This window comes from Psittacula echo (assembly GCF_963264785.1).
Source record: "Psittacula echo genome assembly, chromosome: Z".
In the NCBI taxonomy this organism is placed as follows: Eukaryota; Metazoa; Chordata; class Aves; order Psittaciformes; family Psittacidae; genus Psittacula; species Psittacula echo.
Genome location: NC_137742.1, coordinates 70,588,183 through 70,602,353, shown reverse-complemented (window position 1 = coordinate 70,602,353; position 14,171 = coordinate 70,588,183). Strand labels below are relative to the sequence as shown.

General features: G+C 43.2%; 1 protein-coding gene across 1 annotated transcript in view; it reads right to left on the bottom strand.

The window, feature by feature from the left end:
- The window catches only part of FBXL17 (F-box and leucine rich repeat protein 17), a gene marked incomplete at its 3' end in the record, with an annotated part of 196,769 nt that extends 185,689 nt beyond the window's left edge, over positions 1 to 11,080 (bottom strand). The window contains exons 1-2 of the mRNA XM_080638340.1: positions 9,871 to 11,080; positions 1,156 to 1,278 (exon numbers count right to left, since the gene is read on the bottom strand). Of these exons, the coding sequence (XP_080494466.1) occupies positions 1,156 to 1,278; positions 9,871 to 10,614 (867 nt within the window). The 5' untranslated portion in view covers positions 10,615 to 11,080. The remainder of the gene's footprint in view (positions 1 to 1,155; positions 1,279 to 9,870) is intronic.
- Between the last annotated feature and the right edge of the window lie 3,091 nt (positions 11,081 to 14,171).

The following is a 14,171-nucleotide window of genomic DNA, read 5'->3' as shown; positions in this document are numbered from 1 at the left end:
AAAAACAACAAACAGCACCAACAACAACCAAAATAACCCAAACCACCAAACCCACACCACCACACACAGAAGGATAACATTTTTGCTTAATATTGGTTTAAGAACTCAATTTTACTGAGATCCCAACATACCTAACAGGCAAAACCATGAAAAACCTATGTAGCAGAAATAAAGCTACCCCTCAAGATAGTGACAAAAAAAAAAAAAAAAAAGACTTAACTTGGCACACACTACCTGCAGGCCAGAAAGACGGACATGTGGTCTGGATGTGCTTTGGAGTCACTTGAGAAAAAACAGACCATCTACTATATGATTTTTCCATAATGGTTCAGAAATATGTTACCTATTAACTCTAAAAGCAAGAGAACTTGCATGCTTTCTTATGCGTTGGTGATTTGAAAATAATATCCTATGTACATTCTTTATGTCCAACACAGAGGACTTAATGTTGCTGCTGCTTTAAATGGGACCTTCCAGTACTCATTTCCTTACACCCTATATTTGCCTAAAACTCATAAATCTCTGCAAGCAACTGAACAACAAGAAAGCTAAACTAGCTGGCCAAACACCACAGACACCCTTAAAAGAAGTTTTCCAAGGAGGAAAGTTACTCTCAGCAAACTCAGGCTAGGCCCTGTACGGATCTCACTAAATTAAATCCATGAACCCCAAACATATTTAATACTAGGATCAGGTAAAGGCCTAAAAACACTGTCTGTTTTGTGATCAGTAGAAGCCAAATCAGTTGAAGAAAAATTAAAGAAAATTTGTTAAAAACAAATAGAGCAAGCACCAGTTATGTGACCATTCTTCAAACTAGGGCATCTTTAGAAAAGCTCATTAATTGCGTCCTTCAATTAAAAGGAAATCTGATTGTTCTTATGAATGGAACTACCACTACCTGATGCAAACCCAAGACAGGCACCTACAATTCATTTCGAACAGTACTTGAGCTCACACTGTTTAAAAACTGAACAGCTGGAAGAAGTTACATTTAAAAGAGTTAATCTAAGGGTCCAGATATTTTCAGTCTCTACTAGAAAAATCCCTGAAAGTACAGACATCACCATTTTATGTGGTTCTTTGGCTCACCTTTGGTTAAAGTACAAGTTCTAAGAACAAATTCTGAGCAGTCAAAATATGGTGTCTTCATACCTGTTGACGACTACTGAGATCCAGTTGCTTCCAAAACTGAAAATCTAAACAGAGGTCACGCCAATATTTACAGACTAGTGATGCTGAAAGGCAACGCTCATTCAGGGATAAGTTGGAAAATATCTGTAAAGGGGAAAAAATATTAATTGTCAGAAGTAATCATATTTTGATACAGAAATATTTTATTCCTAACCGATCTCGTAAAACAAATGAATTAGAAAACATTGCAACATTCTAGAACTTGCCAGAACATGATTAGTCAAGGACAATAACAAAAAAATATCTATATTCCACAACAGCTGACAATATTAATAAGTCACATTAGCACAACCAACAACCGAATGTTTCCTACTTAAGCACTCATTTCTTAGACAAATTCAAATGTGCTTCTGAGATAGCACACCTGAAGAATTACGAATAGAAATGTTAGCTCAATGTTACTTTCAAGTCGTTTACAAGGTGCTTTCATTCCTGCTCTTAACTGAATTGGAAAGAGTCACAAGAGTACTAAAACATGAGTCTTGTGGGAAGAGGGCATGGGACAGTGGAGCAGATCAACAGAGCAAATCAGTGTCATACAAGGAAACTAAGCATAGAATTAGCAGGTTTTTGTGCCCCAAGGTTTTGAGCACAACAGCAGTCCGCAAAAACAAAAAAAAATAAACAGTAACTCTATGGCAGGCTTCTAAACTGCAGTTGAATTTATTATATTCAGCCCTTCCTCTGAAGAGCTGTTGATTATTAATAAAGTCTGTCAAGAGTTACATACAAAGGTACCCTGTAACTACAAATGAACTTTAATCTACATGTCATCCTATCATGAAAAAAGGCCATTACAGCATTAAGATACCTACACAAAAATACAGACTGCAAAACATGAAACAGTCCTCCTACTAAACTGATAAGGACATCAAGTACTAAACAGAAGCACTATAGCCAATCTCAGGGCAACGAGCTCAAGAAAATCTGAAAGTATGGGAGAGTGTCCATAGGAAAGCACTGATCTCTAGAGAACATGAAAACATTCGAAGAAAAGGCTAGGAATGTTTAACCAAGGAAAAGGGATGCCAAAGACGGTAAAGAAACTTGACAGATGACTTTCATCTTCATTGTGGTGGGTAGGGCACTCAAAAATTGTTAAAGACTCCTAAGGATAATCAGGCATTGGAATATAATACCTGGTAAACTTACAGAATTTCCATCACTGGGTAGTCTTCAGAACAGACTGGATAATCAACTGTCAACAGGGACAACCATTACTAACCCCTTGTTCTAGGAGTGGCTTAGCTTAGCAGTTTTAAGTATGTATATCCCTGTAAGATTCCCTTGGCTAAGGGGAGTTGGTTGACAATTCCTAAAAGATCTGCAAAATACAATGTGGGGAGTAAAACGGGGGGGGGGGGAACCCACACACCACCAAATTTCAAATTCATCACCCTGTGCAAATGCTTGCAAGGTTTATCACTCACATCTTCTTCCAGCTATGGAAAACTCATAATTTCTTATGCAAGACCCCTCGCAGTGCTGAAGGACTGCATATGATCCGTTTTCCTGCAGGCCTTGGCTTGACCATTACCAGAATCAACGGCCATTTTAAGGAATCAGGTGAACACAGGTGGACGAAACAACCAATGCCTGCTTCCTCCCTGCAGCTCTCTGTCTGATGGTGAATCTGTGCACAGAGCATGGAAGTGATCAATACTTGTCATTAGTATTAGTGACCTAATGAAAACACTATCAGCTCCAGTCAAGCGAGGAAAAAGTAAGTGGCAATTTGGCATCTGACATTCATACTGCAAAAGTATAATTCTAAGTATTAAAAAAAACAAAAAGATGAGTCTGATGATCCTTATCAATTCTAAGTTAGTAAAAGCTGGGGGAAACTCCAGTTCCTACTACCATACTTGTGGATGAAACAGAAGACTGATCTCTCAACAGTTAAAGTCCTCTGAAGAGAATAGGACAATATGACCCACATTTAGTTCAGATGGACATCAGACTGACTCTAGTTAATATTAAGAAGGAATGCCAAGGTTGTCACTATAAAATACTTTAAATAATCTTTGCTACAGTGGGAAATAAATATGCTTCTTTAAGAAAGATCACCTTGACTTTGAGAAATGAGAGCTTGCAGTTATTAAAACAAGAACATAGCAAAACTGGAAAGACTTGCTAATCCAGCCGCAGCTGTGAATATGAAAACCCTTAAATAATTCTTGTCCCAGCCACCATCCTATCAAAAGCTGAAAGCCCACACAAATCACAAATCTACTTCTACTGCTTTGCTATTGCACGAGACACAGCAGTAGCAATGCTGAAACAAAAAAGAAGCAAGTTTGATTCAGTACTTAACACACACAGAACTTTGTACAGGCAATATTATTCTGGAAGAAATGTCTGGAAGCTTTTGTGGTCATTTTTCAGTCCATGCTGCAGAGACAAGCAAGGAGCGTACAGAGAGGTGCTGCAAATTGGCTTCTTGTAGAAATAACCCTCAGTGTGAAGCCACCAGTGGAGAGAGCAGCTGCTGACAAAGTCCTTACTCAAGTTCCAGCATGGACAGGAGTAGCCACAGAGGTTACACAAGCAGTCCATGTTCAAAGACAAAGTCTTGCCCATTTTATTGCCTGCAGTAGCTATGCAAGTTCCAACCACAAAAGGATTCTAAATAACACCACGTTTCTCTTCAGAGCTTGCAGTTGTTAAAAGAAGATGTTAGAGAGTTACACTATCTAGAACTTACCAAAGCCTGTGCATATTCCAGTTTGGTGGCACATCATCCTTACATTAAGGGATTATCCTAGCTGCTGGTTAAAATACTACACTAACGCATAAAAAGCTACAACTCACTTTGATGATCCTCAACACCCATTTCATTCTCTAGATACATACTGATTATCCAGAGTTTTAAATTGTTTTCTAATTCCCAATATATATGAGAATTGTTTTCTAATTGTTTTAAATTGTTATTTAATTCCCAATATATATCCCCAAAAGATATATGTTTTATACATACAGCTGAAAGCTAAAACCATTTCTACCCCCAAGCCTGTTCATTTAACTCCTGCTTATGATAGATAACTTTCTGAGGGCAGTAGGTCCCCTAGTTACCACATTTAATTCCTGAAAATCATACTCAATCATGTACACTTCTGTCACGGTTTAAGCCCAGCTGGTAACTCAGAACTATACAGCTGCTCACTCATTCACCCCTTTTTCTCCCACTCTAGGTGGGATGGGGAGGGGAAGTTTGGACTGGATACAACGAAGAAGTTCTTTACTGTAAGGGTGGTGAGGCACTGGAATCGGTTGCCCAGGGAAGCTGTGAATGCTCCATCCCTGGTGGTGTTCAAGGCCAGGGTGGACAGAGCCTTGGGTGACACGGTTCCAGTGTGAGGTGCCCCGGCCACGGCAGGGCTGTTGGAACTAGATGATATTAAGGTCCTTTCCAACCCTAACTATTCTATGATTCTATGAAAGAATGCAAACTAACAGGTTGAGACAAGAACAGTCCAACTAAAGTATAATAATAAAGCTGCTACTACTACTACTAAGGGAAATAACAAGGGGAGAGAACATTAAACAGGGAAAAGTGGAAAGGAATAAAACCAACAAACCGCAGCAGTGCACAATACAATTACCTGCCAACTGATACCCAACCTGATTATATATCAGCAGTCGATATCTTCTGTGTAACACCCCCAGTTTATATACTGGGCATGACATGCTGCAGTAGGGAATACCCCTTTGGCTACTCTGGGTCAGGTGTCCTGTCTGCTCCCTCCTAGCTTCTTATGCCCCTCCTCACTGTCAGAGCATGAGACTGAAAAGTCCTACATCAGGGTGTTAATGAGCAACTACAATCAGTGTGTTGTCCAGCACTGTTCTGAAACCAAAACACAGCAATGCACTAGCTACTAGGAAGGAGAAAAATAACTGTTACCGCTGAACCCAGGACAGTGTCATAGAATCATAACATAAATCACAGAATGGTTTAGTTTGGAAGGGGCCTTCAAGATATCTTTACTTGAAGGGGCTGATCAAGTTTTAATTCCCAGTCATGCAACTGTCCTCACTGAAAGACACTTATGCTGCTTCTGCATCTCCACAACAAAAACAGAGACACTAAAACATACCAAAAATCTGTGAAAGATCAAACACAGGTCAGGCACCCTGAACAAAAGAAACAGGTGAATATGAAATGAAAGCAAGAGTTACATTTGATTTGCTTTGGATTCAAGCACTTCACAACTAGTAACCTATTAGTTTTCTCCATGCAGCAATACATAGCTTCAGGGACATAGAACAAGCTGAGCAACACATACACTACGTTAGGAAAAGTTTTATCAGCCACAGGGGCTGAGTGTCAAGGCACCTAATCTGCCTTCAGGAAAAGCAGAAATTTCATTCCAAGGCTTTTGTCTCCTCCATCACATAACTCATTCTGTAATGTGAAAACCTACATGCCTACATGAAAGCCACCTTTACACATACACCCGTGGAAAGCAAAATATTTATCTTTGTAATTTTGCAACAAATCACAAAACATATCAGGACATCTTTCAGAACATTAATATTGAATTAATGGCGATAGACTATCTTTGCTTTTGTGGCTAATCTTCCGGCACATTTTTCCTTCACAACTACACCCCTCAGCTGCACTTCCAGAAGCTGAGCAACAGCATAGTGAAATTAAAGCTGGCTCATTTCCTCACTGCAACTACAGGGTGACACTTAGTTTCAGGAGAGAAGACAAAAAAAAAAAAAAAAAAAACCAACACACAGTGTTGCTGTGTTGTCCATTGCTGGAGAAAAGCTATAATTAAAACAAAAATTCAAATAAAAGAACATTTACCTCCCTGCATCAGCCACAAAGTTTCAAAGCCCTTTCCATTTTTCTCCATGCTTTAACTAAAATTTAAGTCTCAACACAAACTCTAGACAGAGCAAAATGATCAGAACACCAACACAAAAAGAAAAGAAAGCTGGTATTACTGCAGTGACTCCATGAACTTGTGGATGAAGTCCAATCCAAAATATTTTTGATATCTCTGCCTCCTGACTAGGCTAGGAAAAAAAAAAATAAAAACAGTGCAACTATAACACGTATATCCAGTCTTCTCAGGTACCAGTTTATTAAAAATAAATGCCAGCATCCAGAAGTCAGAAGACAAGACCAAAGGTCTGCCTCTGGTCTATCAAACTTACTTCGTATCACTCAGCTAATCTTAAATGCAGTGCTAGGACAGTAATAGCAACACTACACTTAGTATCAACATTATCAGAAGCAAGCATGTACATTATTACAGCAACCAAAGCAAACATAGGACTCCTTACAGCAAGGGAAGAACAAGGAAAGTACATCAGGGACTGTAGTAACAGGACAAGGGGTAATGGGTTCAAACTGAAACAGGGGAAGTTTAGATTGGATATAAGGAAGAAATTCTTTACTGAGAGGGTGGTGAGGCACTGGAATGGGTTGCCCAGGGAGGTTGTGAATGCTCCGTCCTTGGCAGTGTTCAAGGCCAGGTTGGATGAGGCCTTGGGTGGCATGGTTTAGTGTGGGGTGTCCCTGCCCATGGCAGGGGGGTTGGAACTAGATGATCTTAAGGTCCTTTCCAACCCTGACTATTCTATGATTCTAAAAAAAAAAAAAAAAATTGACTAAAGATGCAAGAAAAGGAGCCACTAGTGCTTCAAATATTTATGAAAACCTTAATTTAAATTAAAAACACACTTCTCCCTTCACAGAGCATTAGCTCTATGATGAAACTGACAGGCCCACTGCTGCAGGGCAGCATGTGTCCATACTTTATAGAATTCAAAGCAAACCAAGGAAGAAGACATTTAAAACATCATCTGTTCTAGACCCTTCTGTTTTGAAGCATTTTCAAACACACCTCAAGCATCCCTGATAAGGACTTACCCCTTGTTGTTAAGAAAAGAATAAAAAAAAATCCCAACTCCTTACACAACCTCAGAGACAGGAAGCTATCTTTGCCAAGACCTAAATGTTCTCACACTCTGTCAGTTTCCAAGTATCTCATCCAAATTTCCTTCATATCAAATTAAGCTTATTTCTTTTTATTTGACACAGGACAAGAACATGGTCGATTTTTTCCACCAATTTTCTCTTAAAAAAAAAAAAAAAGTGCATCTCTGTCTCCTTTCTGATTAGAGATGTCATTCAGCTTTAGCAGAATCTTCTAACTACCTCACAAGCCACGTTGCCACCTTTCCATGACCTCTAGCTCCCCTCAGATGCCTCTCCAATTTGTCTGCTTTCTTTTAAGGAGACGCCATAGCCCACAGCATAATGCAGTACTTTAGCACAGGCTTTAAAAGTACCAAGCACAGCAGAGAAAGCTCTTCATACTCTTCATGCACAGTTCCTGTTAACACAGCTCAAAAGGAAACCTGATGTGTTTCACTCGTTGTTACTAAGCTCACCCAGTCTGCAGACCACTTTACACAAGTTCACTTTTTTCAATTAAACAACAGCACTGCAAACAGGTAACAGGTACAACTAGGGGATTTATTTCTGCTTTCCCAGAAATAAATAGCAGTGAAATTACAACAGGTACAGATTTGTGATATATAGCACAAAGTTTTAAAAACTTAGTGATACATAGCACAAGATTTTGTCATCTTCTTTATTGCACGCTTACGAACAGCTCCCTGATTTTTTTCCACTCACGTGTGTCTAGGTTACAGTCAAGCTGACTGACCTTAATCCCTTAGCTCCCCTTAGATTCCAAAGGGAACAGAATTAAATTATCCTTTAGTCAAAGTAACCACCCTCACCCACAAAGATTAAAGATTAAATTTTGCCCACTGTGTAACACTTTTTATTTGATTCATGTTTCAATGACCAAACGAAAAGCAAAACAACCTGTAAGCCTGTCTGATCTGTAGAACTGCAATTCTTTTATTTCTCTCCCCCCTCCCCCTGCCATACAGATGCAGAGACCTCTTCTCCAGCCAGGGGAACAGGATCAACTGGCACACTGCATTATGAACTTCTTGGCTCAGTAGGCCCTTCCAATGATCTGCAGGCCAAGTTCAGCCTGACAAAGCCTTCCATCCAATTCCATATCCTTCACTTTGGGGAGACTCAGCAACTGCTTACAGCAGAACAGCATCTGAGTAGCCCACGACAAGACACCTCTCAAGTGACCAGCCATTACTTAGGAGTTCCTGCGACGTTTCTTGACACACATGGGTACAGCCACTCCTGCACTAGCACAATCTGGAGGTCACAGAGGTATGAATCAAGTGAAGGAAACAGAAAAAAAAAAAAATAAATAAACCAACAGGATCGGTCTCCCAGGACTTCAGAGGATGAAATCTCTTGTCCTTTTACTAAAGTTTGTGTCTTCAGCACCTGCTGTGAAAACTTTAGACTAGGTGTACTTGGCTCACATCCTCTCATTGTAATGTTGTACATCTGAAGAAAGGATTGTATTTGGAATAGTCTATCTGTATCAAGACTCAGCATGTGAAGGCCTTTAAGCAGCTGTATAATCGAGTCAGAAACCTGACCAGGATGCTATGGAAGCAGGAAAAAAAAAAAAACAACCCAAGCAAACAAACACACAAAAACTCCAAACAACAAACAAACAAACAAACCAAACAAAAAAAAACCAACCCAAAACAACAAAAAAAAAACCAACCAACCCAAAACCCACCAAAATAACCAATGCAATCCGTAAGTCCAGCTAAGTACTGAAGAGCAACTTTAAGGAGAAGTTATTGTTTGACAACAAAAGAGTAAAGAAAGTACTTCCTACACTGGTGTTGTACAGCTAGCAGTATACCAAGAACAGGAAGAGTTACCTGTCTCAGACCCCTCCATTATCATGCCCTGTTTTAAATTTAGCCATCTGACCCCAGAGTAAGCTTCTGTAATATTGAAACACTACTCCCCGAACCATAAAGGCACACTCATATCAACCTACAGAAAACATCACAGGCTTCAGTTCCAGCCAGACTCATCTTTCTACTAAGGTTTAGCTGAAGAAAGTCATACTGACTACATCAACAGAGTAGCTTAAAAATGGAAAGGTCTTCTCAAAAAAGAACAGCATGAAGGAACAACGAGACAGCAAAAAGGACAGGAAATAAGTTCTTGGAAGATACGAAGTGAGGTTATGAAAACATGTAATCCAAGACAGCTACAGGCTGCGAAACTGTGAAAGCCAAAACTGATACAAAATACACAGTAACACCTTCCCCACCCCACCCCCCCCATATCAACATTGAAAATCCGCCTATGTATCTATGACCTACACAAAAGCACTAAATACAGTGACTGTCCCCTCGATAAGTACTCCATCAGCGATATAAAAAGCTACCTGCAAAGAACACATTTTAAGTAAGTTGACAGGTAAGACTCAGAATGTTCACGGGGCAGCTTCTGCTGCACTTCTGTCGGTCTCTACCTCCAGTCAACGATTCACAACGCTGTTTACCGCGACAAACCAAAACAAAGGGAGAAAGAATACCTAAACAAAACCAGAACACACACCCTCTCCCCTAACGATCCCCACACGCCAAGCGAGCGAGGTTGGAACGGCGGCGGCACTGCACTGACCCCCGCCCCCACAGCCCACCGGGCCCACCCCGGGGCACAAGCATCCTGCGACCTCTCCGCTGCAGGCCCAGTCCCGGGCCCCCGCGGGCAGGGAGCCGGCCCGCCCGGCCGTCCCTACTCACCTTGAGGAGAATGGAAGGCGGTAGCTGGTTAATATCCGGCGGCGGCTCCCGGCAGCAGTCAGCGGGGCGCTCCAGCGGCTCCTCGCAGCCCGCTTCTCCGCCCCTCTCCTTCTCCCCAGTTGCCTCCTCCTCCTCAGGCGCGGAGAGCGGTGAGGCGGCCTGGTCCGCTCCGCCGCTGTTCCCGGCACTGCCCCGGGCCGGTGTGGACTCACCGCTCGCCGCGCTCCCGTCGGCGGCGGGCAGAGCGCAGAGGGGCGCCTCCGCCGGGCACTGGCAGGCTGCCTCCGGCTCCGCCGCGGCGGCGGCCGCGCAGCGCGGCTGCTTGCAGGGCGGGCAGGCGGGCAGACCGGCCCCCTTGCGCTTGCACACCATCTCCGAAGCGGCCTCGCCGGATGGTCTGGCCGTCCCCAGGAGGCCCCGCACCGGGGAGGGCAGCAGGCCCGAGAGAAGGAGGCGCTGGAAGCGGCCCCGCGGCTCCCAGGCGGCGGGCGACAGGCGGAGGAGGCGGCAGGCGGCGCGCTGCTCCGCGGTGGCGAGGGCCGCGTAGGGCGGCGGTGGCAGCCGGGGGTCTCCGGCGGGCAGGGGCTGCTCCGAGGCGGGCGGGCTGGCGCTGTGCACGATGAAGCAGAGCATGCAGGGCCCACGCAGGAAGCAGCTCCGGCTGCGCGGCGGCACCTTGCCCCCGCGGCGGCAGCGGCGGTCCCGGCTCAGGCTGCAGGCCTCCTTCGAGAGCAGGTGGCCCATATATGAGGCGGCCGAGGCGGAAGGGCCCGAGGGTGTCACCTGCGGGAGGCGGTGGCTGGCGCTGTCATGCTGCCGGCTGGGGCCGTAAGCGGCGGAGCCAAGACGGGACGGGCCGGGACGCGGCGGGGCTGGTTCCGGGACGCGCGCCGGGAGGAAGAAGCTTCCGCTACCGCCGCCCTGACCTCCCCCGGGGGCGGTGAAGGGGCGGTGCTCGGTTGCATGGTGGTGCTGCCGCTAGCGGGCGGGCACAGAGCCGGTGGGGCGCGGCCCTACGGGGCCCGCGACCGCCGGAGTCTCCCATCTGACATTGCCTGCGCTCGCAGCCTGTCCGGGTGTCCGTGCGTTGTTGAACTGCACTGTGTGTGTAAAGACGGGTGAGTGGAGTGTTAACAGTGTATAAGCATATCATATGTATGGGCTGAGTTTTTGCAGTGGTAAGGTAACATAAGCGTTGAGGCCACCACAAGCGTTCCTCCATTTTTTGGCTGTCAACGCTGCCTTCCAATCCCGCATGCTCCAGCAAGTATCTGCTTTCTGCCTTTTTAAATCAGTGACGGGACAGAACCAGGTCCAGCATTGCACCTTTGTACCTGCGCGTTATGCTCTGAGGATGCTCACTTCTAACTGCAGTGTGTTGTGTCTTCCCGCAGGTGCCCAGGGTGTATAAATCCTTGCAGATGTGGGCTGTAATGAATCATACAATCAGCTAGATTGGGAAAACCATGTTACTAAGCGCCTCATCTATATGGTTTTTGAGCACTTCAGGGACGATGATTACACCACTACACTTGGGCAGCCTGTTTCAATGTCTGACCACTCTCTCAGTGAAGAAATTTTTCCTAATATCCAATCTAAACTGAGACACTGAAATACAAAATGAAATATCGTCTTTGTACATAAGTAAATTTAGTTCTGCTTTGTAGCTAAGCAACTCTGACCTTGATGGCAAATAATAATAGCAAGAAGGAAACATTTTGGATAAATGTTTCACAATGACCAGTTAGAACTGGACTAGTTGTGGGCAGCTTGACAAGGGGACTTTCCACACCTAAAGTTCAGCCAAAGAATGAAGTGGTGAAGATGATGAAGAAACGACGACCAGGGTCCCAAAGATCACTACCATGTTGTTGTGAGCATGTGGAAATAGGCGTAAACCTATGTAAAGTAGTTCTGGGAAATGTTATGAACATGTATGTCATTTACTGGAAATCTGTACTGGAATATGTATATTAAGCAACAATATAATAGCAGCCTGATTGATGCTGGGACAAGACCCATTAGGAGGAGATATCCCCCGTGTCACCCAGTGCTGCAATAAAGAATACCTGTTTGCCATCTTAAACTCTGTTGACGAGTTCTTGGCGAGTTCTTCGAATCAAAGCCTCCCCTGGTTCAGCTTCAGGCTGTTTCCTCTTGGCCTATCACTTGTTACTTGGGAGAAGAGACCAACCCCCACCTTACTCCATCTTCCTTTCAGGTAGTTGTAGAGCGCGATAAGGTCCCCCCTGAGCCTTCTCTTCTCCAGACTAAACCCACCAAGCTCCCTCAGCCGTTGCCCAGATTTGTGCTCCAGGCCCTTCATTAGCTTTGTTGCCCTTCTCTGAACCCGTACTCCATATCTTTCTTGTAGTGAGGAGTCTGGAACTAAATACCGGAATGCTTTAGTTAAGCCTCTTCTCAATGCCTACCAGAAATTATTGCATGTTTCAGCATTCAGTTCTAAATTATTGATATAAATTGACTTAGATATACAGGTTTAAAATACATGTGGAATTTTGTAAAAAGAAGGGAGACAACGAGTTCCCGCTGGTACTACTATTAAATAACAGAGGGCAGCGGAAGAAATGCACAGGATTATATACTGTGAAGCAGATCTTTTGACCTTTTGCTCAAGAACAAATTATGTTCAGATTAAGATATCTGTGACACTATTATTTTTGTTTGTTATGAGTATTACTAGTGTTCAACAGCTCAGTAAAAATGTGTTTGCTGTAAGAAAAATATATTAATGATAACATTAGATAAAAGGAGAGCAGTAGAGTATTTTATCTAAACTTATAAATCACTGAGATCCAGAAATCTGGCAAGGTTTTTTCTCCCTCAGATTTCAAAAATATATTTCAGTAGCGAACAGAAACAACCTTAAAAGAAGACAAAAGTCCAAGTCAAGCTTTCAAGTCAAAGGGCATTCAGAATAAATGCTTGCAATGTCAAATATTCAAAATGAATCTCATCTTTAAATCTGGTGGTGCAGCTCTGAATAGCCATTGTGACATGGTCTTTACTTATCATATAGTAGTATTTCCTACAGAAATGCTGGTGAAGGTCCCTGACTTCTGTGTCACTTTCATATCTGATAGTCCAATATATAGTGCCCCTTTATTTTGAGATATATACACACTATACATACACATACATCTCATATATGTCATTCTTCCCATTCCTCTCATATTTACCTCAACATGATCCATCTCTATTATTTCCTTTTGAACTAAGTTGGCTTGTACATATGTAAAGAAGGACATATGTCATCTCACGTTCCCATTCCAAAGCAATGTCACCTTCGGATAATTTTCCTACTTAGTCCTTTTAATTCTTCTCCTGATAACTAAACATCAGTCCTTGAATTTGGTCTTTGGGACACTGCTTCTGAAGGTGGATGGGGTTTTTTTGGGTTTTTGGGTGTGGGTTTTTTTTTTTTCCTACAAAGACTGCAGAATGAAAGAAAACTAAGACAGTAAGTTTTCATAGGCTACTTATTCCTTTAGTGCTCTGTCAATCAGCTGGTAACAAGATTTTGGCCCTAGAGATGACAGCATAGCTGTTCCACTGGCAGTTTTTCATGTATTAGAACTATAAATATCTGTAGAACAACTTATGCTGATTCATTGTAGCACATGTGATTTATCTGCTCCAGCATGAGATACAAGACATGAGTTTTGACTGTCCATTGAGCAGGAGTGAGAAACTGAGATAATAATGTTTAGGGAAAAATAATCTTAGCTAAAGGTTTATAATTTTGCAAACATAGAAGGACTTGTGGGTGATGTGATGGTTGGCAGCTCTCCGATAAGAGCTTTCAACTCCTGGCAAAGGCAGGGGCTCAGCAGAACTGCTACCTTGGAATTCCAAAGGGCAAACCTTGGCCTAGTTAGGAGACTGGTTGACAGAGTCCTTCGGGAGGGAGCCCCTAGCATCAGAGGAGTCCAGGAAGGATGGACATTCTTCAAGAAGGAAATCTTGGAGGTGCAAGAGCAGGTCATGCCCGTGTGCTGACAGCGAAGATCACTGACCTGGCTGAACAGAGAGCTTTGGCTGGAACTTAGGAGAAACAGGAGAGTTTATGACCTTTGGAAGAAGGGGCAAGAAGCTCAGGAGGACTGCAAGAATGTCACGAGGCCAAGCAGGGAGAAAATCAGAAGGGCTAAAGCCCAACTGGAACTTAATCTGGCTACTGCGGTAAAAGGGAATAAAAAATGTTTCTATAAATACATCAGCAACAAAAGATGGGCTAAGGATGTTGGGGATAAGGATGACATAGCGACAAATGATTAGGA